At 42.3% G+C, this 26,858-nt stretch overlaps 2 protein-coding genes across 10 annotated transcripts in view; one reads left to right on the top strand and one right to left on the bottom strand.

Annotated features, from left to right (window-relative positions):
- Positions 1 to 26,858, top strand: part of DBX2 (developing brain homeobox 2) — a 204,768-nt gene that overhangs the window by 97,869 nt on the left and 80,041 nt on the right. The window contains exon 3 of one of the 5 annotated variants that reach the window (XR_013231185.1): positions 19,132 to 20,789. The exons of the other annotated variants lie outside the window; for them this stretch is intronic. The gene's annotated coding sequence lies outside the window, so the exon portion shown is untranslated. Of the gene's footprint in view, positions 1 to 19,131; positions 20,790 to 26,858 lie in introns of those variants that run through there. 5 annotated transcript variants of the gene reach the window in all.
- ANO6 (anoctamin 6) overlaps positions 1 to 26,858 on the bottom strand; it is a 91,360-nt gene that overhangs the window by 39,341 nt on the left and 25,161 nt on the right. For 2 of the 5 annotated variants that reach the window (XM_077338633.1, XM_077338635.1), the window contains exons 2-10: positions 26,761 to 26,840; positions 25,859 to 25,987; positions 21,415 to 21,480; positions 15,653 to 15,931; positions 13,901 to 14,014; positions 11,189 to 11,304; positions 10,468 to 10,602; positions 8,413 to 8,518; positions 3,178 to 3,238 (exon numbers count right to left, since the gene is read on the bottom strand). In XM_077338633.1, coding sequence (XP_077194748.1) covers positions 3,178 to 3,238; positions 8,413 to 8,518; positions 10,468 to 10,602; positions 11,189 to 11,304; positions 13,901 to 14,014; positions 15,653 to 15,931; positions 21,415 to 21,480; positions 25,859 to 25,987; positions 26,761 to 26,840 — 1,086 coding nt within the window. The remainder of the gene's footprint in view (positions 1 to 3,177; positions 3,239 to 8,412; positions 8,519 to 10,467; positions 10,603 to 11,188; positions 11,305 to 13,900; positions 14,015 to 15,652; positions 15,932 to 21,414; positions 21,481 to 25,858; positions 25,988 to 26,760; positions 26,841 to 26,858) is intronic. The other 3 variants (XM_077338636.1, XM_077338637.1, XM_077338634.1) reach the window with 2 other exon arrangements.

Below are 26,858 nucleotides of genomic sequence, written 5' to 3'. Positions count from 1 at the left end.
AAAGTTAAATATTAGAGGATGAAAGATATTTAATAATAAAAACATGTTGCTAGTTTACAACATATTATTTAAAATGTCACAACAGCACCTTTTTGGAGATTGTCCTTGACACAGTGTTAATGGCAATCTTCATGTCACAGTGCAATTAAATTCCTGTACAGCACTGAATTTAATCACTATCAAGAAAGAACTGCAATTATGTAGGAGTGATTAAAGCCAGTTAGTGACCTTGTAAATAGGATCAGTTAAGTGACATAAAATGCTTTCTGGGTAAACAACTTTACCTTGACCACCGCATGCAACACTGGGAACACTCTGATTAATGAAACATTTTCTTACCACGAGATGTCCCTATAGCTTACAGTTGCTGCATGCCTAGCATATGAACTACTGAAACGAAGAAACAGTGTGATAGTTATCATTCCTGAAGCCTTTGATCTGTCTCCCAGCTGCTTCTTTTCTGATGTCCTAGTTGGCTGCGTGCAGATTAAAAAAAAATAAATTCTGGAGGGCCCCTACCTTGGTATTGTCCCAAAGGCCTTAAAAGAGCCTTTGAGAGGGCTGCTGATGCTTTTCTGGCTGGGTAGCTATCAGAGAATGGTAGATTGGGTGGCTTTTTCTTTTATTTGTACAAGAATCATATAAGCCTTTGTTTGCTCAGTGCACATTTTGGATAACATGTAGAACACATTTATGATGAAATGTGATGTCAAAGTGTACAGAAATTTATACATTTTCACTCTGCATAGATTAAATAGCACTCTACCACCCCATCGCTGAAGCCAACCGGAAGAAATAATATATAAAATGCAATATTCATACCAACATCCCATCCCCTAAAACCTCTTTTCTTTTTTTTTTCAAAAATGCGTGCATATGAGAAATAATTTGACTATATATTCTCCATCTGGTACTCCAGCCCCTTAGAGGCCTGTAGGGGTGTGGGCTGCCTCCTTCCTGCCGCCTCCATCTCCCAAAGGGCAGGCTGGACAGATAAGAATATGGGGGGGGGGGTGCCTCCTTCTCATCCCCCCAAGGACTCATCTCCCAAGGACCAGGCTGCTAGATCCCCCCAGCCCCTTTGAGGAAAGGGAGGGTGGAGAAAAGCAAAGAATGCTCCAATGGCCAGCTGCAGGGCCATGGGGAGGTATTATGAGCCCAGGTCCTGTTATTGAGGACTCCTCAGAGGAAAAGCTTTGCCAGGAGCTCCCAGCTTCACCCAAGCTGAAGCTGGATGAGATCTTAGCCCAGCCAGATATTCAACAGGCAGAGAGCTCTGACCAGCAGGAGGGAATTGGAAACTGCAGACAAACCAGGGCATAGATTACAAAGTTGTTGCAGGGGCTCCACATTCCTTTGCACATCCTCCAGCTGCAGCTCCCTGCAAGCCATACCAGCAATGTGCTGGAAGAGAGCTCCAGTTTAAAAGGCACCACACCACATTAAGATGACAGCTACTAACTACAGAAAGTGGTGAGTCATCACAGAGTGAGAACTGAGAGACTGCTGACAGCCTGTATTAGCTTGAGGCTGGGAGGCCTGGGGTGTGGATCTGCTCCTTCTGCTGATGCTTTTGGACTGCCTGAACAAACTCTTAACTCACTGGATTGAGTTAAGACATTAATTGTATTCTGACTGTCTGTCCCTTGGCATTCTGTTTTTGAATGACTGTTTCTCTCTGCCTTCCTGTGTTAGCTCATCTGTGCTTTTTTCCAGCAGAGTGCTGAAACCTGAGACCAACACAGGAGGCAAAGGAAGTAACTGGCTTCCCATCCTTGCCTGGGAGAGATAGAAGGTAGGAGGAGGCTGAGGATGGGACAACTTACCAGCAGTAGGGCCTTTCAAAGAGGCTGGCACCTCTTCCACCTGGCAAGCAGCAGGAAGAGGAGGACAGATAAGCCCTACAATTGGCTCTAATTGCCCCAAGGGATGGCCAATCAAGTAGGGAGTGAGTTGTCTGCATTCAATTTGAACTGACTAGACCTCATTGAGACAGTGCTCTCTACCTATTGGCAGCACACCCCCAGAGATGGCCAATCAGATAGGGCGCTTGAGCTTTATGTTTATTGATGATGGTGGTGATGATTGATGATATAACCCTAGCTCATTTTATTTTTATTATTTTTATGTTATCTGTAACAGCGGGCTTGCTGTTATAATAACATCCTAAGGGCTAAGTGGGTGGAGAGTGGGCCCTGCCTTGCACAGGCCATGCCCACTCCCACCCAGCCGGCTCGGGGCTCTCTGCTGCCATTGTCGGCAGTTTGTCCCTGGATGCTCCCCAGGACACATGTAAGTGCCCTGGGGTGGGGGACAGCGTGGCGAGGGCAGGCTTTCCTTTCCTGTTGGCTCACAAAGCACTCTCGCCTCCTCGCAGAGGTGGTGAGAGGGCTTTGCGGTCAAAGGGAAGCTAGCACAGCTGCGGTGCTGGTGTGTGTGGGGGGTGGAATTCCCTTCCCTTTGGCCCACACCCTCACAGGCCCTCCTGCCTGCCACCCCTTTCAATGCCCATTTTAAAAATGGGCTTTGCTCCTAGCTGTTTCATAATTTCATTATAAGGTTTTTATTTAGTGAGTTTTCTCGAACAAATCTCTTCAGATTCAAGTGGGTAGATGTGTTGGTCTAAAGTAGCATAACAAAAATAGAGTCCAGTAGCTCCTTTAAGACAACAAAAAATTATTCAAGGTGTGAGATTCTGAGTGCATGTACTCTTCCTCAGACTAAACGAAAAACCCTCATAAACTTGCTTCTGGGCACAACTGGAAAGGCTATCTTCATCCCGAAAGGGTTTATTGTTCACAATTGCTCACAGCTAAGGTCAGCAGTTATGACAGACTTTCTCAACTTTTTAACCTGAAACATTCTTCAGACTCCAAGGATGAAGATAGCCACCCCAGTTGTGCCCAGAAGCAAGTTTATGATGGTTGTTCATTTAATCTGACGAAGAGGGCAAGCACTTGAAAGCTCACACCTTGAATAAATCTTTGTTGATCTTAAAGGTGCTGTTGGACTCTCAATCTCTTCAGAGATGCATATGAATTATATTATGGATTCATAATGTAATGGAATATGTATGACATCATAAACATAGATACATTTTGAAACCAACATTAGCACATGGACTTGGATTAATTAAATTAAATTCCATTAATAACAATATATATGAAACTTGCTTACCCCATACTCCCATAAATACTGCGAACACTAGTGTTCCAAAGCTATCAAATATACACAGCTTCTGGAAAAAAATTAAGGGGAAAACCCTGCTTAATATATACAGCTGGATTATTTTTCCACATTGAAAAAGAACAAACTCTTTTATCATTGTTTTACACAATCACACTAATTCCATTAACGCAGCCCAAGTATGGGGGATAAATTGGTACACTTTAGGGCAGGCTTTCTCAACCAGGGTTTCGTGAAACTCTGGGGTTTCTTGATGGCCCTGGAAGTGTTTCTCAAATGGGTGGGAGTTAATTATTTTTATATGCTTAAAAAAAATTTAAACATTTGAAGCAATATGACCAAATATGGTTATGTTGACCCTCCACCCCAATTGCCAATGATAGGCCTAGAGGGGGTGGGAAGTGGAGGGGCCCAGGTGGGCTTGTAAATGGTTATGCTTCCAAACCATATCCAATGAGACCACTTTTGGAGTTTCTTGAAACCTGAAGAATGTTTCAGGGGCTTCTCAATGGTTAAAAAGCCGAGGAAAGCTGATTTAGGGATTCAGGCAGCCTGGGTCTGCCACAAGCCTGTTAAGATCATATGGCCTTTTTACATCCTTTAAGAAAACGAACATTTTAATTCATGATTCATAAAGCTGTATGTATGGAAATGCAATTCATCTGCATGTGTGTTGCAAGTTTATACTGGGTTTAAAGAAATTTTCCCTTATGCGACACAAATGGTTCCAGTGGATCATTAATTTATTAATTAAAAATATTGATATTCCATTTTTCTGTCATACACTCAAAGCAGTTTAATCCTCTATATCTGTCAAACATTAAAATCAACAACAATAACTTCAAAAATCTATTGTTAAATCCATATACAGCACTTCAGGTTTTGGCACAAATGCAGTGTCAAATTGGTGGTTAGTAACATCAGCTTACAGCACTGACTAAAAGTTCAGATAGTGTTTAACATGGATTTACTTTTCCCGTTTCCTTCAAATGCAGCTGATCAGCAAATGATACTGACCATCTGTTAGCTAGAAGTCCAAAAGGTGTCATCAGGTGGCTGTGTACAACCTTCTGCTGTATGAGAAGACCTGAATGGGTTTTGAGTTTTATGGTGCAAAAAACTGCTTTAGATTTCCAGTTTTATAATTCAGAAAAATGTACCAGTAAGCTCCCTCATAATAGAAAATAACCAAGTCATATGTACATAGAATTAAAGGAGGCATAACAACCATTTTTAAGCCTACTGACTATCACAAGAAGCAAGAAAGTATTTCAGGATTAGGAATATTAATCACATATATTAAAACAAAACAAAAAAACACAAGTAAATATATGAACCGCTTCAGGAAAGATTCAAATGTTTCTTATGTGATGGTGGCAGATTGGGACAGTGTAAAATTGATGTGAGATCAGCCAGCTGTTGCATTCTTAACATATGAGCATAGGAATCCAGATATTCAAAAGTAGAAGAAAGAACACAAGGTGAGCAGCATATTGGATTCTCACCAATATACCATGGAGATCCCACATCTGGCCTATACTTCAACAACTTAGCTGGCTGCCAATCAAATTCCAGATCAGCCTTAAGGTTTTGGTACTTACCTTCAAGGCCATATGTGGTCTGGGCCCAGTATACCCGAGAGACCATCTCTCTGCCTATACCCCCAAAATTTCTTATGGGCCTTCAGATCTCTAGGAACATCATTTTCTGTACTGAAGGTTTCTTTTGATTTCTAAATGTGGATTTTCACAGATTATATACCCACTACTTTCCTGCTCAAACAGAAGCTGCGGAGCAATGTTTAGTTTCCTTTGGGTGACACTGGTGGTATCTTTGTGAAATGTATGTATTTATTTACAAATATATAAGCAAAGCATGGGAACCCAGATCTTCACAATTGTTGAAGCATGTGCCGAATGTGGGATGCCCATGGTGTTGCTCTGAGGATCCTGGCCACTGCATTCTGGACCAGCTATAGTTTCTGGATCAAGATTAAGGGCAGGCCTGCACAGAGCAAGTTGCAGAAGTCTAGTCTAGAGGTGACCATTGTGTGGATTACTGTGGCTAGGTGCTCCGGGGCCAGATAGGGCGCTAGCAGTTTGGCTTGGCGAAGGTGGCAGAATGCCAGCCATGGTACTCTCATGACCTGAGCCTCCATTGACAGGGAGGCATTGAAGACTGCACTCAGGTTCCTGGTGGAGTGAGCCAGTGATAGCTGCACTCCGTCCAGTCTAAGTAGACAGACTTCCTCACTTGGACCCTTCTTGCCTAGCCGTAGGACGTCTTTGAAGGGTTGAACTTCAGGCTACTCTGCTTGAGCCACCTCATCACTGCTTGCAGGCAGCTGGTTAATATTTCTGGGGGAGAATCAGGACAGCCATCCATCAGGAGGAAGAGATGGGTGTCATCAGCTTATTGGTGACATCCCAGTCTGAACCTCTGCACTCGTTGGGCAAGACTGCAAATGAAAATGTTGAATAGGATTGGAGAGAGAACTGCTCCCTGAGAGACTCCACAAGCAAGCTAGTAGCAGCTTGATGATCTCTCTCCTATTGCTACCCTCTGATGTGATCCTGGAGAAAAAAGATCAGCCATTGAAGGGCTGTCCCCCATATCCCAGCATCGGCAAGGCGGTAAGCTAGAAGCTGATGGTCGACTGTGTCAAATGCTGCAGAGAGGCCTAGTAGCACAAGCAGCACCAACCTGTCCAGGCCAACTGGCGATGGAGATTGTCCGTTAGGACAACTAGCACTGTTTTTACCCCACGGCCAGGCTATAAAACTGACTGAAATGGTTCTAAGATTGAAACTTCTTCCAGGAATGCTGACAATTCGTCTACAACAGCTCTTTCAAACATCTCTCCCAGAAATGCTAAGTGTGAGACGGGACAATAGTTGTTGGGTTCTTCTGGGTCCAAAGATGGTTTTTTGAGCAACAGACGAACCACTGCCTCTTTTAGTCCTTTTGGGAATTCTCCTGTTGAGAGGGAGAGGTTGATTATCTCCTGGAGGGGGGCCACTATTCTTATATTGGCTGTCTTTAGCAGCCATAATGGGCATGGGTCTAGAGCAGTGGTCCCCAACCCCCAGTCTGGTACCAGTCCATGGAGCAGTTGGTACCGGGCTGCGACTCCTCATCCTCCCCGGCTACTGCTCAGGGGCTGCCCTGCCACTCTGCCTTTGGTGCTCTCCAGCAGCCGCAATGGCTGGGGCTCCCCCTCAGTGTGGCACTGCGCAGCTGCTGCTGGCAGCGCCCCCCAGCAGGCAGCAGGAAGTCAGGGGTGCTGGCTGGAAAGCAAGTGGAGCAGGGGCTCAGGCGGCAATGATGTCCCTTGGCAAAAGACTACCCCCCCCCCAGCCTCAGTAAAATTGTCAAGTGTTGACCAGTCCCCAGTGATAAAAAGGTTGGGGACCACTGGTATAGAGGGCATGTGGTTGGCTTTGCCGTTGTTAGCATTCTGTCTAGTCAGTATGAGTTGTCTGAAGCTACTCAGTGTTCTCTCCAAAGATGGCCAAGGGCCTCTAAGTGTCTAAGGTTGGAGGGAGGTCATGGCAGAGTGTCAAGATTTGGTCTGCAAAATGACTCACAAATGCCTCACAACTGGTGCCCTTCCTCCAGGGTGGTGAGAGTCTTAACTATCTTCAGTAACTGAGTTAGCAAACATGATGGGAGTGGAGTAAAAGTTGTCTTTTATCAACTTTACCACTATCTCATAGGCTCTCAAATGTATTCTATAAGATGTTCTCAAGACTTTGTTGCAAGTCTTCCTCCAAACTTGCTCTAGACATCTCAGTTCCCTTTTCTTCTTGTGGAGCTGTTTGGTGTACCAAGGGTCCTGCTTGAGATGGAGATCAAGAGGTGACCATTGTGTGGATTACTGTGGCTAGGTGCTCCGGGGCCAGATAGGGCGCTAGCAGATGGAGATCATGAGGATGTTGGGGAGCTATCTCATCAATAGTCTGTCATACTAATTGCTGACCAGTCCACTGAGAGAATTGCTGGGAGGCATTGGGTTCTGCAGAGTATTCTGGAATCCAATCAGATCTATAAGTCTCCACAGGTGAGATAAACTCTGTTCAACACCCAACTGAGGAGGAGGTGGCAGCCTTAGGTAGGCCTTCTGGGCATAGTGGTCTGACCATGGCATGGCATTAGCTGAGACCATATCCACGTTCAGTCCCATGCTGAAAATGAGGTCCAGGGTGTGGACTGCTTGATTGGTAGGGCCAACAACAAATTGCAAGAGCCCTAACAACACCATGGCTGATACTAGGTCCAGCCCATTTCTATAGGGTGGTAGCTCGCATGGATGTTAAAATCTCTCAGAATTAAGAGTCTAGAGAACTGTATCGGCTTTGTTATTAATTGACCTGGCATCGTACAGCATCAATGTTAGAGGCGGATTATTCACTTTTGGCTCTACCCTAGTGTCCAGAGGGAGGGGATGGAGGTTGGAAGGGGTCCAAGTGTGTCTGTATCTCAGATCCCTTATCTTGTCCCACCTCCTTCCACCACTGTCTCTTGCTTCTTCCCCTCATTATTGGGATCCCTGACCCATTACTGGACCTTTGCACAATAGCATTCATTTGCGATTGTGTGAATAAACTAATCCACTTGCAAATGACTGTATAGTACAACAGTGCAATATCTAGTGTTATATGAGATAAACCTACTCAAGTATTGCTCTAGTGAAACCATAGTGAAAGATCCATTCATATTACTCAGACTACAAACTTATAGCAGTATTAAACCTTTGAATTATTTTTAAAGGCCTTCAAAACCATCAGATTTATTGTAGCATAAGCTTTTATGAGCTATACCTCACTATCTGATGAAATAGCTCTAACCTCCAAAATCTTATGTAATAATAAATCTGTTAGTCTTTAAGGACCAAAGATTTCTTTTTGCTACAGTGGGCTCTTTTTTCTGCTGTCAAGTCACAGCTGATTTATGGTGACCTCATATGGTTTTTCAAGACAAGAGACATGTAGAGGTGGTTTGCCATCGCCTGCCTACATGTCATATCTCTCTACTTCCTTGGTGGTGTTCCATTTAAATACTGACCTGGGTCAAGCCCTGCTTAGCTCCCAAGATTTGATGAGATTCGTTGAATTAGGCTACCCAGGTCAGGGCTACCCCCCACTGTAATCTAAAACATAGGACTTAATTCCCTGATGCTCAAAGATAAGAATTATTTCCCTCTTCTATAGGCATTAAGGTTTTTACCTTGGATGATTCACAGGTGATGGTGAGGTTCCAGTATGTACATTCTTGATCACATTGTGGGCACATAATAATGTTGCCTCCTATGTTAGGGTCACATACCTCTTGGCTAAAAACAGAATGAATTCATCAAATAAATTGTGTAACTCAATGAACAAGCTGCTAAATTCACTGATCTTGTAAACCACCACTGTAATCATCTTCTCTTTAATTCCAGTTCACTGACACTTCAAAGCCAAGACAGATGCACTGGCATGAGTGAACATGTACTTGTTTATTTATGGCTTGATGGCCTTTTTCTGTCAATTGGCGAGGAGATGATTAAACACTCCTTCACTTGCTGTTTTTCTCCAAATCACAAGCATCCCTAAGTGTTCTTTCCCACCTGGAGGAGAGTTCTAAATGCTTGTTTGGCCTCAGATCCATGGAACTGGATCCAGACTAAATTTTCCAGTGGCAAAAGGGAAGTTTCATGCCCTTATGCTTCCATTGCAGTCCACTGGTCTCCACAAAATACTGCTCCTGGGGAACTGGAGGCCCCAAGTAATGGCTTTAGGATGAGAATAAACAGAAATTGCCCATTTAGTCTAGATGCAACCAACAGACTGGAATCTATTGCAATTGTTCTTGGGCTGGCATCCTTAAACATATTAAACATAGAACAAAACAATGGTTTCTTCTTTTGTATTAGTGTTTATTTAATTTCCCTTTTCAGTAGTTTTCATGAGCTTTGGATTAATAAATCAAATAAATATTTATATTTTGCTGTTCAGTTTCACAGCAGAATTGTCCATTGATTTTAGCATGGAGTTGTACGCATAGTTGCTGATGTCCCGGTGTGCATATGTATGTCCAGAATACAGAATGAGCAGAAGTCTGAAAAATATCAGAAAGTATGACTAGAGAAAAATGATTAAAAAGCAACAAGATTTAAGACCAGAAAAGGATGTCTATGAGCCTATCTAGACATGATGGATGGAAAAACATGAGTCTACCCTGTCCATGTATAAAACAAAACAGTAAGTGGGTACCTCTTTTTTCACAGAAGGAAGTGCACCTTGTCTTTATTTGCACTGTTGCTTCAAACCCAGGACATTTACAGTATCAGAACTACTGGCAATATATTGCTTCAAAATTAATACTCCCCCTCTAGTATAATAAATGGACAAGTCAGAGGCAAGAATAAATAAGTACATGTTCACCTCATGACATGTAGTTTCACCCTCAGTTACCAATTCCTAGCCTCCAAATACTATTAGAGATTTTCAAAATAATATCTATAAAAAAACTGTAGAACTACCTTCATACATAAGAGCCTCTTAGGGCGCAGAGTGGTAAGGCAGCTGTCTGAAAGCTTTGTCCATGAGGCTGGGAGTTCAATCCCAGCAGCTTGACTCAGGAAGGTTGACTCAGCCTTCCATCCTTCCGAGGTCGGTGAAATGAGTACCCAGCTTGCTGGGGGGTAAACGGGAATGACTGGGGAAGGCACTGGCAAACTACCCCGTATTGAGTCTGCCATGAAAACGCTAGAGGGCGTCACCCCAAGGGTCAGACATGACTCGGTGCTTGCACAGGGGATACCTTTACCTTTACCTTTACCTTCATACATAAGATTGTCTTATACTGAATAAGACCCTTGATCTGTTAAGTTCAGTACTGTATGCTCTGACTGGCAACAGCTCCTTAAGATTTTATGCACAGGTCTTTCACATCACCTCCTTCCTGATACTTTTAGCTGGAAAGTCTAGAGATGAACCTGGGACCTTCTGCATACAAAGTACGGGCTCTTCCAATAAATCAAAGACTGTCCCAACTGTAAAGCTGGTCTATCCACAGTAATGTGAACTTCATGCTGGGCAATATGCACAGCTCCTAAGCAATTGCTTCCAAGTACTCTTACCATTACATTTCAGTAGAAAAACAAATAAAAATACTCATTAAAAATAATCACAGAACAGTTTAGAGACTGTATATAATGTAGGGTGCGTATATGAACATGCATCTATTATCTTAGCACATCTCTTTCATATAACATTAGCATAAGATGGTACAGGTTACCTCCAAGTGCAGTTGTCTTTCGTAAAATACCCATACAAAAAGCATCCAAGTCCAACCACTGCTGCCAGGAGCAACATCTGAGTATAGAAACCCAGCCAAGCAAAGTAGATCCCAATTTTTTCACCATAGTATTTCCTGTTGATAAAAACACATACTTTGACAGTACAAAGAAATTGTACTTCCCTCCATCCTGAACAGCTATGGGGGAGGAATCCTGTTTCTGTTGCATGATTGCAAACTTAAATTTTTGTGTTCTAACCACTATGGCTCTTTCCTTTAACTTCATTTTATCATGCAGCTGTGAAAGGATCAGGTATTCTGCCCCTCCAGCTTACAATGGCAGTTCCACTTGTGCTCATATTTGTACAATGGTAGGTAAGGAGACACTGTCATTGAGCTGTCCACAAGGATGAAACAGTCTTCCCTTATCTTTTTCTACAGCTCTGGCTTGGCCATCTCCTGAGACAGCATAAGTCCTGTTTATCTGGAATGAAATCCTAGCAATTGCTGTTAAGCCAGTTGATTTTATTGCAGTTTAATATTTGTAATTAAAAATGTTATGGATCATTTTGAATATATTTATGCTATATGTATGGATTCATTTAATGTACCCACTGATTACTGCAAATTTTAAATAGTTTTGTTTGCCCTGTTTAAATTTGCTACCCATGTAGGGGAGGAAAAGAAGCACTTAATGCTTCTGATAGCTATACATACCTACCTGACAAAATGTAAGGGTTGTAGTTTGAAAATATTTCGAGGATGGGCCCATTCTCTGTACAGCAGATACCGCTCATTGGGGCAGCTGGGATCTTGTGACTGGTGATTGAATCTGGACTGCAAAAGAGAAGGTATTTCTATTATGGATAACTGAAGAGTCCCATTCTTCTAGAACAGTGATACCCAAAGTGGGCGCTACCGCCCCCTGGTGGGTGCTGCAGCGATCCAGGGGGGTGGCGATGGGCCACAGGTGCATTTGGGGGCGATGAATAACTATTAAAATAAAAAAAATTAATTTCCAGGGCGCTGAGTAATATTTTTTCTGGAAAGGGGGCGGTAAGCCAGATAAGTTTGGGAACCAGTGTTCTAGAAAATGCCACTTGTTGCTTGCTCCATACAAGCTCCATACATATGGAGAGGTGATAGCCTTTGATCTCTCTACCAGCAACACTTTGGTTTCTCTTTGTAAAGTACACTGAATTCTAGGGGATTGATTGGCTGTTTTGACAAAGGATTATCATTAGCTGTATCTGGTTGTGACACAGATGTAACAGAACTGATTTTTGCTATATATTCCCTGTCATGTAAGAAGATCATAGTCTGACGAAGGGTGCTTGCACTCGAAAGCTCACGCCTTGATTAAATCTTTGTTGGTCTTAAAGGTGCTACTGGACTCTGATTTTATCATAAATTGGCTGTGATTTGATGGCAAAGAAAGGGAGAGGGGGAGAGAGAGTCTTGTGCAGACGATCCATCCTTTTGTTACCTGACCACACATGAAAGGAGAGCAGAGCTTGAGTGCACTTCTCACCTCCGTATGATTGCCAAGTTGTACAGATCTCAGCAATCATATGGAAGCTGCACTTGGGATCAGCATGCTCATGCCCAGCTCTCCCTCCATGCGAGACAAGTCAAAGCACGGACAGGTCCTGTGCACAGGGCTACTGCTATAATGTTTAACTGCTGTCATATATTATTTGATGTCAAGAGGTAGAAGCACATGTAGGCTTGGCTTTGCAGACTGTGCTGCCTGCTGCAGTACTTTGAGCTCAATTCAAGGTATTGGTGCTTATTTCATACTCTCCCAGAGATTATAGAGGCTGGCTCTTTTGGTTTCAACCATCCTCTCACTTTCATTTGTCAAATCAGGACCTGCTTTAGTTATCATCTCTGTGGGCAGACTGTACCCCTGCTACTAAAAGCAAAGATGTTATAACTGTGTCCCTGAAGTTACAGATCAGGTTTCCTCTGGAACTGAGAAATTGTTCCTCATTGCGTTCATTTTGGAACAAATGTAAAATGTTCCCTTTTCATTTATTTATTCAGATTATTATATTAAAATTATTTATACCTAACCGTTCTCATATGGCTGAAAGTGACTTACAATTTTAAAAAATAAAACTATAAATAATACAATTAAACCCAATTAGTCTTCCCTATGAAACCACCTCAAATCCCATGAAAAGCCCTAGCAATTAAAGTAGCCTTACAGCACTCCTTGAAAACTTTGTAGGACAGTGACACCTTACTTCCCTCAGAAAGTCTGTTTCACCAGATGCGAACCACTTAAGGAACAGAATCTAAGGATATTTCAGCCAGACAACTCCTATTGTTTCTCTAACAACATACAGCATGACCCTAAACAGAATTACACCCCTGTAAACCTGTTGACTTTATCCTCTCCACATTCTACTGGCGCATACACTGTTTCTTGAGGGAAGGGCCCTTGGGATACAAAGCCATGGTGTATCTTTGTGTGTGTGTGTGTATCTCCCTATGCACACTCCCAACTTCTTTGCCAGTGGTTGCACAGTGGAGCCAATGGCTTCAGAGATGCATGGAGAGATGCATGCATGGAGAGATGCATGGAGCAAAATTGCATCTCTGAGCAACTGAAAATGAGAATGGAACCAAATTACAGCTCTCCAGAACAAATTACAAAACAGGGAATATAAAGCCTGAATTTTCAATCCTTTGTTTCAGACTTAAAAGGAAAAAAATAATCCTTTTGTTTCTTTGCTGCATTCACTTAGAAGATCTGAATAGTCTTAAATAGTCTTTGACTATTCATTTTGAATAGTCTTCAATGTTCAGAATCTTTCTGATTAATTTTCATGTCAAGACTAACATCTGAAGTAATTAGTAACCTTTGCCTTCCCTAAATGTTTTGTTTTATTCACTTTTTTCAAGCTCTGTAGGGAAAAAAGTACCAAATAAATATTTTTGAAATTTCATATGTAGAAAAGCTGATCTCACTGCTGTGGATGTTTCTGGCAGAGACTGTTTAATAGCCTCTTAGTATTCAGCTGGTTAAACAACTGCTAGATCATCAGACAAAAACTGAGTTTTTAATTAATTTTTTTTCTTACTTCCAAACTCCACCAATCAAAATAGTGTAAAATATACACTCCTGTTTCATATATTTGGTTCCTTTACCACATTTCTGTCATTTCCTTTTCCACAATGCACTTTACATCTTGTTTAAAAAAAAGGATATTCTATATTGGATGATTTTTTTTTTGCCCATTTGTCTATTCTTTGCCCATTTGTCTATTCTAAAGTATAATATTGCTCCATAAAAGTAGGTTGCAACATAGCTGCACAGTTAAAGGAACAGCTAATATTTTCCAACGGACTTTTAAAAGGCCTCCTGTATCAAAGTATTGGTAATACCTTTTTTTCCAAAAAAACTGTCTTCAGACATTAGACTTACATCATGGAGTGGAAAGGCTGCTTTGTAGATGCCCGAATCCAGGAGCTTGTTGATGCCAAACTTTTTCACATTATCTCTTACTGCATATTCCCCACGGCAAAGAATAAAGTAAACCTGAAAATTACCAGAGTTCTTGTTAAGAACAAAGTAAATCTATAGGAGTCAGATCATAGTAAACTCTGGAGTGAGAAGTGATGTTGAAAGTGTTAGAAATATGCATCACACAATCCTAGACTGACCATCTAGCAAAAGCGTTAAATAATTTTTATCTTATAACATTACATTTCCTCATAGCACAACAATTATTTAGTACTGCATAATAAGTGCAACAATCACACCAACAACTACATGTGAACATATCCTTCACTTTTATGTTTTTAAAATTCCTTCTAATTCTCATGACTGTAGAGGAAAGCTAGACAATTTATGAACAAAATTTGAGTCCAGTAGCACCTTTAAGACGAATGAAGTTTGATGATACAATTGTATCTGAAGAAGTGTGCATGCACACAAAAGCTCATACCTTGAATAAAACTTTGTTGGTCTTAAAGGTGTCACTGGACCCAAAATTTGTTCTGTTGCTTCAGACCAGCACAGCTATCCACTTAAATCTATAGAAAATGTATGTACAGTGTTTGGTGAGAACTAAGCAACCAGATATTACCAGCCAGTTACAAAGAACATAAAATACATTTAGCACTATGCTCTCCTGTTGCTTCCATCTCCTTACCTCATAAAGAATTAAATTATGTAAGATGCCTTGAAAGCTTTGACCTATACAGGAGGATATACATTTTAAACAAATGTGTAAATATTAAAGGCTGAAAAGCCTTCCTAAAGCCAATGGGCAGCAATAACATGCATTTGCTTGAAAATCACTCCCATAACCCATATCACCCCCTACTGCCAAATTCCAAATTCTGCAAGATTGCAGAAAATATTATTTTGATTTCAGGATATGAAATCACAACACTAAAGCTCAGGCTGATATATATGGCTATGACTGACATTCTCATGAACTCTATTATTGACCAGATGGACTGACTGTGTTTTGCTGTATAGAATGAAACTGGGTTCTCACTGTCTTTCTGCCATCTGCATTACATCATGTATTACACTGTCATTGCTTTCATCTGTTGTACAGATCAGGTAGATAACTATCAGATGTACACTGACACTTTTCACTTTTGTGGCATAAAGTACCTCAATTCATGTTATATTTTTCACTCAGTGAAGAGATCCTAGACAAATCTTAAGTGTGCAACCTTGTGAGCTCATCTCTTTTACTGTAGTTACAATTTACTTAATTGTAGCTCCTCCATTTTTCCTCATACCTACAATGTGAAGTAAATCAGGATTCTAGTCAGTGACTAACCTAAAGTCATTCTGCAAACCAAAGACGGGCGGGGGCTAAAACCTGAGACATGCCCCCCTGGGCTAATCTAAAACCCTACTATATCACATCTGTGTTCTTAAATGCTAGAAAATATGTCTCAGAGATAAAGCTATCAAAGCCAATATCCATGAGCTCATGGCTCACACATTATGTTTGCAGTTCCTTAGCAAACACTAGGAAAAGCTGTTCAAATAAAAGAATAACACCTGAACCAGCTACGAGTGATAGTTCACTGTCTGGTGTCTGCATCCATCAACATATTTTTGACACTGTTTCATTATTTTTCTGCTCAAAATAAGAGAGATTAACACATTGATCTAGAATGGGAACTTCATGTGAATATTATTGAGACTCACTATCCGACTCCTTGTTGCTGGACTGAAGAATGTGCTTTTGTCCTGAATGTAAAAGTCTGACAAACGTTCATTTTCAAATGGAGCTGTAAAAAACTCTTTCTCTGGTTTGATGATATTTTCATCCACACTGAAGTATCTAGTCATCCAGCTAAACGGAAAGTCATGGGCTTTCAGGTCATTGGGCTGCAGGGGCAGATGGATGTGCATAATCTCTGCATATGTGCAAAGCACTTCCCATGGTGCATGCACTTTAACAAAGATAATCTTCTCATCTAAGACCTACAGTGAAAAAGACAGTAATATATGTAAATACAATAAATAGACTTTTCATAACATTTTTAAAGTCATAAAACTATTTCATTCCTTAAATAACAATTTGTTGTTGTTAGGTGTGAAGTCGTGTCCGACCCATCGCGACCCCATGGACAATGATCCTCCAGGCCTTCCTGTCCTCTACCATTCCCCGGAGTCCATTTAAGTTTGCACCAACTGCTTCAGTGACTCCATCCAGCCACCTCATTCTCTGTCGTCCCCTTCTTCTTTTGCCCTCAATCGCTCCCAGCATTTGGCTCTTCTCCAGGGAGTCCTTCCTTCTCATGAGGTGGCCAAAGTATTTGAGTTTCATCTTCAGGATCTGGCCTTCTAAGGAGCAGTCAGAGCTGATCTCCTCTAGGACTGACCGGTTTGTTCGCCTTGCAGTCCAAGGGACTCGCAAGAGTCTTCTCCAGCACCAGAGTTCAAAAGCCTCAATTCTTTGATGCTCAGCGTTCCTTATGGTCCAACTTTCGCAGCCATACATTGCATCTGGGAATACCATAGCCTTGACTAGACGCACTTTTGTTGGCAGAGTGATGTCTTTGCTTTTTAGGATGCTGTCTAGATTTGCCATAGCTTTCCTCCCCAGGAGCAAGCGTCTTTTAATTTATTTACTGCAGTCTCCATCTGCAGTGATCTTGGAGCCCAGGAAAATAAAATCTGTCACTATCTCCATTTCTTCCCCATCTATTTGCCAGGAATTGAGAGGGCTGGATGCCATGATCTTCGTTTTCTTGATGTTGAGTTTCAAGCCAACTTTTGCACTCTCCTCCTTCACACGCATCAACAGGCTCTTTAGTTCCTCCTCACTTTCTGCCATTAGAGTGGTATCATCTGCATATCTGAGGTTGTTGATATTTCTCCCTGCAATCTTGATCCCAATTTGTGACTCCTCTAATCTAATTTCTCATGATGTGCTCCGCATACAAGTTAAATAGGCAAGGTGACAGTATACAGCCTTGCCTTCTCAATTTTGAACCAATCAGTGATTCCATGTTTGGTTCTCACTGTTGCTTCTTGACCTGCATATAAGTTTCTCAAGAGACAGATAAGATGCTCTGGTATTCCCATCTCTTTAAGAACTTGCCACAATTTGTTGTGCTCCACACAATCACAGGCTTTAGCATAGTCAATGAAGCAGAAGTAGATGTTCTTCTGGAACTCCCTAGCTTTCTCCATGATCCAGCGTATATTGGCAATTTGATCTCTAGTTCCTCTGCCTCTTCAAAATCCTGCCTATACTTCTGGAAGTTCTCGGTCCACATATTGCTGGAGCCTAGCTTGTAGGATTTTGAGTATAACTTTGCTAGCATGGGAAATGAATGCAATGGTGTGGTAGTTTGAACATTCTTTGGCATTGCCCTTCTTTGGGATTGGAATGTAAATTGACCTTTCCCAATCCTGTGGCCATTGTTGAGTTTAAATAACAATAAAGCACCTCAAAAGGCATATTGGGGAACAATGCATAAGCTCCACTGGTTGTCATGGTGAAAGAACAGTACCAGCAGTGGACTTAAGAGCTCCAGTTGTTAGATGGGGAAAGGGGGATTCAGCACCTTTAACAGAAGGCATCATGGTAAGGAAAACAGGAACTTCACTGTCATCTCAGCACCCTACAGCCGCACAGGTTGCTGACTATGTGTTCGGAAGAGGTCATGGCTCAGTGGAAGAGGATCTGCTTGGTATGCGGAAGGCCCCAGGTTCAACCATGAGCCTCTCCAGTTAAATGGATCAAGGGTAGTCAACTTGTGGTCGTCCAGATGTTCATGGACTACAATTCCCATGAGCCCCTGCCAGCAAACGCTGGCAGGGGCTCATGGGAATTGTAGTCCATGGACATCTGGAGGACCACAAGTTGACTACCCCTGAATTAAGTGGTGCAAAAGACTAAGCCCCTGGAGAGTTTGAATAGACAATGCTGCCTATAATGGCCTATTCAATCTGCTTCAATGAAAAACCCTTGATGTATCCATGTAGTATAGCTGGGAATCACAGGGCCATTCTGCACAAGTTAAAAGTAGCAGGAGTGTGGCAAATTGTAATTGCTACTAATTTTCAGTTATGCAAAACGTTGCACACAATCTGCTGCACTCCTGCAAACGATCAGCTAAAAGCGCTTCGTTGTAGCGCTTAAAAGGAAATCCCAAAAAGTGGATTCACCCTCCGAAAAGCACTACACTCTTGCAAGCAATCTGCAACAGTTCCAAAAAAGACCTGTGCATTCCCATTGTTGCGGTTTCAGCCAAGTCCCTCCCCCTGGCTCTCTCCTCTGAACTTCCGGCAAAGCGATCGCCATTTTTTTTCTCGGAGCGAGAGGAGAGCAATGAACCGGCGAGCCTTCATTCACCTAGCGAGGCTTCTCCGGCTGCAGTCCCTCGACAGCTGCTTTAAAGCTCACCTCACGATACCAAGCACAACACAGCCCTGTTTGCTAGTTCACTTTATTTTCACCGAAAACCGCGCCCGTGCACGGGGGAGGGATTTTTTTTTCACTCAGGGGAGCGTGGCAACGATGAATTGCCAGCTCATATACCACCTGCCAGCTAAATTGGTCTCTCCGTTGCAACGAATCAACGCAGATTTGTTGCAACGTATGCTTTTCTTTTTTTAAAAAACCTGTTCTTAAAGGCAAAGGGGCTTTTTCGGAGCATGGTAACAACCGCCCATTGGCTGTTCATTTGATTGACCACCAGGGGCAGGACAAAGCACAGCAAATATCGCTTCCTTTCTAGAGATTTTTGCCAAGACCGGAAACCTGTGGGAAACGATTGAAACGCAACTGGATTCCACAACAAAGGCAGGTATGCATTACGCCGAATTCCACTATTTGAAATTCCGCTTTCTCTTTCTGAAACCAATTTGCCACATTGAACCTGGTGCAGAATGGGCCACATATCAGTGTCTCATGCCAGGTTCTGCTACTTGCTCAGTCCTTCTGTTTCTATGACTACTCTCTTCTAATGGTGCTCTCTTCTAATGGTGATGAGCCTCTCCCCACTCCTAAAGCAGAGATCAGAGGCATTAACTGGCAGACTGATAGTGAACTATTGCACATGTCAATGCTGGAAAGGTAATGGTTAATTTTTAAGGTTCAAATTAGACGTTGTCTTTTATTGTCAGGTCCAAGTTCTACTGATCCAAATTATGTTTCTTTAATCATGCAGGAGCTGCAGGGATCTGCCTTTTAAAGAGCCATGGGTCTCCACTTCTGCTGAGGACCACTGTGTAGAGATAAGAGATGCTCCTGCCTCCTCACAATTTTCCTGAACTGTAAGGTCCAGTGGGCTATTTTGGAGCTGATGTTGGCACATGGGGAACCCAGCCCTGAATCCTTAAAAATAATAACATCTGGTTTGAGTGTTAGTAAGGAGTTGCCAGGACACAATCTAGGTTGGAAGCAGCTTAGTGACATGGAAGCCTTTCTCTTCCGTCTTAGGTGAGTGTGACCCTTTTGTGAAGACAGAAGGATTAACCATTGGACACACTCAGAAGAGTATTATTGTTTCAGGACTTGAGGCTGAGCCCTAGCTGAAGTAGACAAAAAGAGACAAGATTTCCATGGACAGAGGTATATGTTACAGAGTCAACTATATTCTTGTTTCAAGAATTATAAATCTTCCAAGCATGTTACAGTGTCATGTAAGACAACAACAAAACTACTTGATGATTTTTATAAGCTGACCTCTGAAAGCAAGATTGCTGTGTGGAAAATTTTTCAAATGACAAATGTTGCCCATTGATGAAACCAGCTTAAAAGTAACATATGGCTACAAATATGATTCAATTAGATCTCAAGCCTGATTTGCACTGAATTTTGTATCAGTAGAGAGTACTGATTTGAGTTCAGGTAATATGCAGCTGACATTCATGTTCATGAAATAAAATATTCAGTGGAATTGGTGTAGATGCTGGAAACTGGGCCAGGTTGATAATGGACAATTTCTCTTTCTTTCTTGAACTTTCTGGATGGATGTCAAAAAGCAGGCATGATTCTCACGCATAAATAAGCTACTGTGCAATTTCCAACAGAGATTTAAAAGAAGCTAAAAAGATGTATGAGGATTATGGACCATACCCACTGATCTTACTGAAAAAGTGCAGTCACCCTGCAACAGCAGACTCAAAATGAGCTTCTCAAAGTGGGCACCTGCTCCGTCCACTGTTTCTGCATTGGAAGGAGCAGATAACTAGATAACACTATACTAAAAGCAAAATATGTCTACACTGTTTCAGCTAAAAATGAATTAGCCTGCATTTCAGGGACAACATTGTGTGGGGTGCAATATGACATAGGGCCTTTTCGCACGGGGATCTTTGTTGCAAATTGGTCACTGAATGAAAAATCGCCATTTAAAATAGTGGAATTCGTCGTTATGCATACCTGGCTTTGTAGTGGAATCAGTTGCGTTTTTTAGCGTTTCCCACAGGCTTCCGGTCTCGGCAGAAATTGCTAGAAAGGAAGCGCTATTGCCAAGCTCGTCCCGCCCCTGGCCGTCAAGCAGCCAATGGGCAGCCGTTAGCATGCTCCCAAACAGCCCCTTTCCCTTTAAGGAAGGTTTTTTTTTTTTAAAAAAAACACCCATTATAACGAATCTGTGATGATTCGTTGCTACGGAGAGACCCATCCAGCTGCCTGGGGTGTTTGAGCTGTCGTTTGATCGGTTGATCGTTAACACGCTGCCTCCGAGTGAAAAAAAAAAATCCCCCCCCTCTCACGGGCCCGATTTTCGGCTGAATGGAATGTGTGAAATGTGTGTGCTTAGTGACTGAAGGGGAGGGACTGAAGCCGGGGAAGCCTCTGTTTGAGCTGTCATTTGATCGTGGCCACGCTGCCTCCGAGTGAAAAAAAAAATCCCCCCCTCCCCCCCCTCACGGGCGCGATTTTCAGCCGAAACAGTGTGAAAAATAAAGGGAAAATACATCAGCAAACGGGCTTCTGCGGGCTTCTTGTGCTTAGTGACTGTAAACAGCTCTGAGGAGGGATTGCAGCCTGGGAAGCCTCACTGGCTAAACGGAGGCTCGCCGGTGCGTTGATCTCCACTCGCTCGGGGAAAAAAAATGGCGATCGCTTCGCCGGAAGTTTGGAGGACAGGCTCAGGAGGAGGGACTTTGAAGAAACTGCAACAATGTTAACGCACAGGTCTTTATCGCTATTGTTGCAGATTGGTTGCAGGAGTGTATCGCTATCCGGAGGGTGAATCCACTTTTTGGGATTCCCCTGAAAGCGCTACAACGAAGCGCTTTTTGCGGGTCGGTTTCAGGAGTGTTGCAGATTGTCTACGACGTCGTGGGTTATTCCAAATTAGTAGCGTTTTCAATTAGCAACCATTGTGCTATTTTGAAGCCGTGCAAAAAGCCCCATAGAGTTCCTGTGAACCAGCATTTCTTTTAGATAAGTAGAAGAAGCAGTTCCACTTTTTAAAATGCATAAAGAGAATTGCACTTACCGACCTTGTTGCTTCCAGCTGCAAACCACGGGTTATCAAGTTAGACTCATACACCTCTCTTTTCCGCTGTTAAAATTAATTGAAAAAACTGTAAACCTTTTCTTCCTGATTATTCACTTTCTTTAAAAGCAATGCACATAACCTGAAGCTTACAGCAAAAAAAAAGAATGAAGTATTGTATTTGATTATTATTGAGATTGTTTTTGGATCATAAATCAAGTTGCGAAGATGTGTTCATAAAATATTCTCCAAGCGAACAAAAAAATAATGTGTGCATTATATCAGCACCATCCTGTTAGTCTAATCTTAAACATGAATGTGACGAATTTAACAGTTATTATGATCATATTCTGGAAGCCCAGCAATTCTACATATCAGAAGTGTATGTTAAATGTGTTCCTCCAAATATATGTGACCCTTATTTTGTCCTCCTTAAAGGATTCTAGTATGCTGTTGTTGTTATTTGACTTTTAGCCTGCCACTCCCGGAAGGCTTGTGGCGGGTTACATTCAATAAAAATCCCAATAAAATACCCCTAAAAATAAAAGAATATCCTGATAGAAGCCAACATCCAAGACATATATGGCGACATAACACAACTAAAATACCCCCCTAAAAACCAACTCTGGGGGTGGCATGGAAAACGATCTCAACTGCCCATAGAATAGTCCAGGAGGGGGTCCAGATCTTCCAGGTGCGCTGGCCTCAACCATAAACCTGGTGGAAGAGCTCCATCCTGCAGGCCCTGCAGAACCCAAAAAGATCCTGCAGGGCCCTTAGCTCTTCTGGGAGCTCATTCCACCAGGTAGGGGCCAGGACCTTAGGGCTGGGAATTATTTCCTTAGGGCTGGGAATTTTGCGTAAGTTTTGGTCACTAGACAATAATGCTTTTGGGGTGGCATAGTTGGAGTGGTGGTTCCATAGACATGATAGTCCCAGAATGTTTAGGGCTTTCAATGTAACAACCAAAACCTTGAACCTGATCCAGTCTTCAATCTGTAGCCAATGCTGCTGGGCGAGTACTAATTGTATATGTGTTCTCCACTTGGTCCTAGTTCTGACAAATGCTACTTCATTTGGACCAGTTGAAGTTTTTGGAGCAGCTTTAAGGGCAGCCATGTATAGATCAAGTTACAGTAATCTACCCTGGAGGTGACCATTGCATGGATAGCAGTGGCCAGGTTGGATGCTGACAGGTAAGGTGCTAATACGCTACTCCCCTATCCTTTCCTCTTCACCTCTTAATAATTGGGGGAGGGATGGGATTTTTAGCTGCCATGTTAGTTCGTAGATTGATATTTTAATGGGATTAGTTGTTGTGACCCGCCTCGAGCCTATCGGGAGAGGCGGGAAATAAATCTAATAAATATAATAATAATAATAATAATAATAATAATAATAATAATAATAATAATAATAATAATAATTGTCATGCCTGGTTAAGTTGATAAAATGCCTGATGTGCAACATTTGTGACCTTGGCCTCTAGAGCCACACCTAGACTCCTGACAGACACTGGGGCTGCTAACTGGAAGCTGTCAAGAGCTGGGAGTAGCACTGACTCACCTGGGCCATGCCAACCTATCCAGAGGGCCTATGTCTTAGTTGGCCAACTCTGCTTGAGCCACTCCACCACAGCCCCCAGACATCTGGCCAAAGAATCTGGGAGAGTAAATAGTTGGCCATCCATCAACAAATATTGCTGGATGTCATCAGCATACTGATGGCACCCAAGCCTGAATCTCTGGACCAGCTGGGCAAGGGAATGCATACAGACATTAAACAGCATCAGAGAGAGAAAATGGCTCCCTGCAGAACTCCACATATAATGAAACGTGGGTTCTTCCAGAGTCTCAGGACTCCCGAGAGCACAGACCAGGGCCAAGCTGCCCAAACCCCGTGCATATTTGGAGGAGCCGGGCTTTTGGCCTGGCTCCTCCCCTGACCTATGGCGTCCCTGCAGGGATGCTTCTCACCTCTGCTGGCTCTGCGGCTCCATGGAACTGACAGGGGCGACCCCCCGCCCTTGCTATGGTGGGAGAGCAGCTTGCTACTTCCCACCATCTTGCAGTGGGGGCTGCCTGCCCTCACTTCCCCCCCAGCCGCTGCCGCTGCTTACCTGAGCTCCCAGCGCTTCCAGCCCCGCATTGCATGCACAGGGCCATTACACTGGGACATCTGGCGGAGCTCCGCTCCTGTGTGTACACAGGGGACGGCGGGGCTTTATGCCCCATTGCAACGGCATGGCAGCAGTGCGGAGTAGCTGCTGCCATGCATAATGGGTCCGAGAGAGGGATCTGAATCTCCTCACTACTGTCTTTCACCAGCCATGAGGGATACGGGTCAAGGAGTTACATAGTAGGCTAGAGATCTGTCCACATTCGCCAAGGGGAGAGGACTCAAACTGTCCAAAATAGGACCTTGAGATGACTAAGGGGTTTCCAGTTATCTAATTGTATCAAGATCAGCAGAAAGGTCATGGTAGAGCAACAAGATTTTCTCTGCAAAAAAGCTTGCAAAAACCTTACAAAATTGAAAAATTTTGAATTGTCCTGTTACTGACAAGGATTTAATAGTTTTAAATAATTCTGCTCGGTGTGAGCTTGCAGAGGCAATAGTGGCCACAAGATATTCCCTTTTTGTCGCCTTTACTGCCATCTCATAAGCATCTTGTACCTTCACTGTGAGTTTTCTGCCGAACATACTCTAGCTGATTTGCAAGCCCGAATCAGTAAAAGGTTGTTTACTTAAGAAATCAGACTATTCTAGATGCTGCTATGCTGGAACTTCTTTAATCTGTTTTAGTAAATCTATAACAATGTATTTTTAACTCCTTCATACATATTGTGAGAGTTAGAGCTGCATTAGTGTCTTACAACTTTATTACTCTTGAAGGGTTTTGCTTTCTCATTGGTAATTTAGTACTAAATCCAATTTGGTTACTAGGTAACAAACTGCATTGAATGCTTAGGTTCCATTATTACAAATCCAGATGAATTATTTGGCTTTAGAAACCAGCTTTGGGAGACTCAATGTGGATTTGGGTAGCAGCACTCCAGAAAGGAAGGCTAAAATTTCCTGCATGCCATTTCCCACCAAGACCGTTTATGCGCTAGTAACTTCACTGCCCCAGCTCCTGTGCAGGAGCACAAACTGGGGACGGATGAGGTGCACCAGGCCAAACGCTCCCCCGTGTGGGTGCAGGAAGAGGTGGGGCAACCACCTCTAAAACTCCAGCCTGCAGCCTGGCACGAAACCTCCAGTGCGTAAACGGTCCAAAAGAGTATAGGATAATATAACAGGTTTTCATAACAAACTACATTTGATGGGAAGAACAGGCAAAACAAAAAAGAAAGAAGTTCAAATGTAATACAACTAGTGCTTTTCAATTTTTGGAAGCACCCTGAAGAATGAAAAAGAAACACTTGAAAATACAGCCTTTTCAGCCATAATATTCTTAACTTTACTCCAGATTACTCCTACTGAATTTCTCTCCAACATACAACTAGTAAAGGCACAAGAGTCCATGTCAGGAAAGAATATTGGGTGCCCATATAGCTAAAAACAAACAGACAAACAAACAAAATCAGCAAATGCCAAAAGCCACAACCCAAACATGGAAGCCTCTGGGAATAATCTCCCATGCCAAAGACTTCCTGCCTGTGGGATGTAAGCAAGTCAGAAAGTCAGGTTCTAGATCTTTGTCTGCCAGAACATCCACAATATGCTAGCATGACATGGACTTTAAATATGACAACCTGGAAAACCTGCTTTCCTCCTTTTTTCTTTTGTAACAGATGGTCTGAGTTCTGGGAAACTCAAATGCCTGTACACTGTAATGTGTCATTGGGGATTGAATTTTTGGTCTAGCTTTCTTTCTGCCATGTGATGCTTCCACTTGCAGAGGTTTTGTTTAGTGAGAGGGGAGAATGTGTATTCTGAAGAGGTGTGATTTCAAAGTGTCTATCATGCAATTTTACATCATGTGATTCTTCTGAATGTAAAGATTGGATCTAAAACTCAGGAAAGGAAAACAGGATGAACAGAAAGAGTGTTGTGGTTTAGATAGTTTTGCATATCTTATAACATGTAAAGCTTCCTGCTACTATGTTTAGCTTTGATAATCTCTTTGCAGCCCGTGCTACTAAAAGAACCCAAGCATGCCAACCCAAGTATCTTTCAACTCAATGGCTAGGTAAGACATTATTTAACTCCAAGTAAATAAATGAGCAAAGGAAGAGAACAGCAAATCCTGTCTTCATTTGAGATGATATAAATGATGCCTCAGCTTATGCCGTTTGGAAAAAAAATTAGCACACCTTTGAAAGCTGTGAGACGTCTTGACTGAGAGATTTTAAAAATCACTGATTTTTAAGATGCTCGGAAACCTGAACCAAAGCAAAGCTTTGCTCAATGGTTACTTTACACAGAAAACAATTCATACCTTTTGCTTTTTATTAAAGCTCCTCTTTCTATTCTCCTTTTTGCTCTCATCTTCATATACTAAAACAAAATCAATTCTTCTCTGGCCATCGTTAAAGAATAGAGATTCGTGGTTCTGATTAAACTCTGCCTGTAAAAAAAAAAACCTTCAACATGTCCATCTGTCCATCCATTTTGGTCTGTCATAAATAAATTCCATGGAACTATCACATTCAGCACAAGCAACATAGCTAGAATGAATAGTCAATGAAATAACAAATAAATAGTAGATAAGGTAAAGACAAAAATATGTTAGTTAAATGTTTTATTAAAAAAACCCAGAGTGCACATATCAGAATAACAGTGCAATGCTAAACAGTTAAACCCTACTAAACCCATTGGCCTGAATAGTCTTAGAAGGGTGTAACTTAGCTTAGGATGAAACTGCAAATATTATACTTAAGCTATATAAATATTGGTGGACTGTTTCTTGAAGAATATTATGATGATCTCAAGCTCTTCTCTCCCACATATGCAGGATTTCACTCCCCCTTTCCCCATATAACAACCGGAGCTCTTAAGTCTGAAGTGGGACACATGTAATAAGTTGCCAATCTGTTTGCCTACCTGACTGGCTTTGCTTCTCCATGTCAGCTATCTTGGCCTCAAGGGTGTGAACTTGTGCCTTGAGATCCAAGTTGCATTGAGCACACAACCATGACTTCTGTCCAGCAGGCAGATAGACATGTTGCACTCAGTTGCACCCCGCCCCCGCTTTACCAGAAAGCAGCAGCAATCTGATACTGTGTAGGAAATAATCTGTACAGGAGGCCTGAGCATGCACTGGTGTATGCAGGGGGATCTGAAACAGTGTGCTGAATTTTAAAGGAGAGCAAAGATACTATTATGTGAAACATTACATACCCATTCAGGTGCATGAAGAGCTTGTTGGTTTGATGCTGTTCCATAACTGGCGAAAATAGATTGCTGCACTTCTTCCAATACTAAAAAAAGCACAAAAG

The sequence above is a fragment of the Paroedura picta genome, chromosome 5, assembly GCF_049243985.1.
Source record: "Paroedura picta isolate Pp20150507F chromosome 5, Ppicta_v3.0, whole genome shotgun sequence".
In the NCBI taxonomy this organism is placed as follows: Eukaryota; Metazoa; Chordata; class Lepidosauria; order Squamata; family Gekkonidae; genus Paroedura; species Paroedura picta.
The sequence above is the reverse complement of the archived record's forward strand: the minus strand, read 5'-3'. Positions and strand labels throughout refer to the sequence as shown.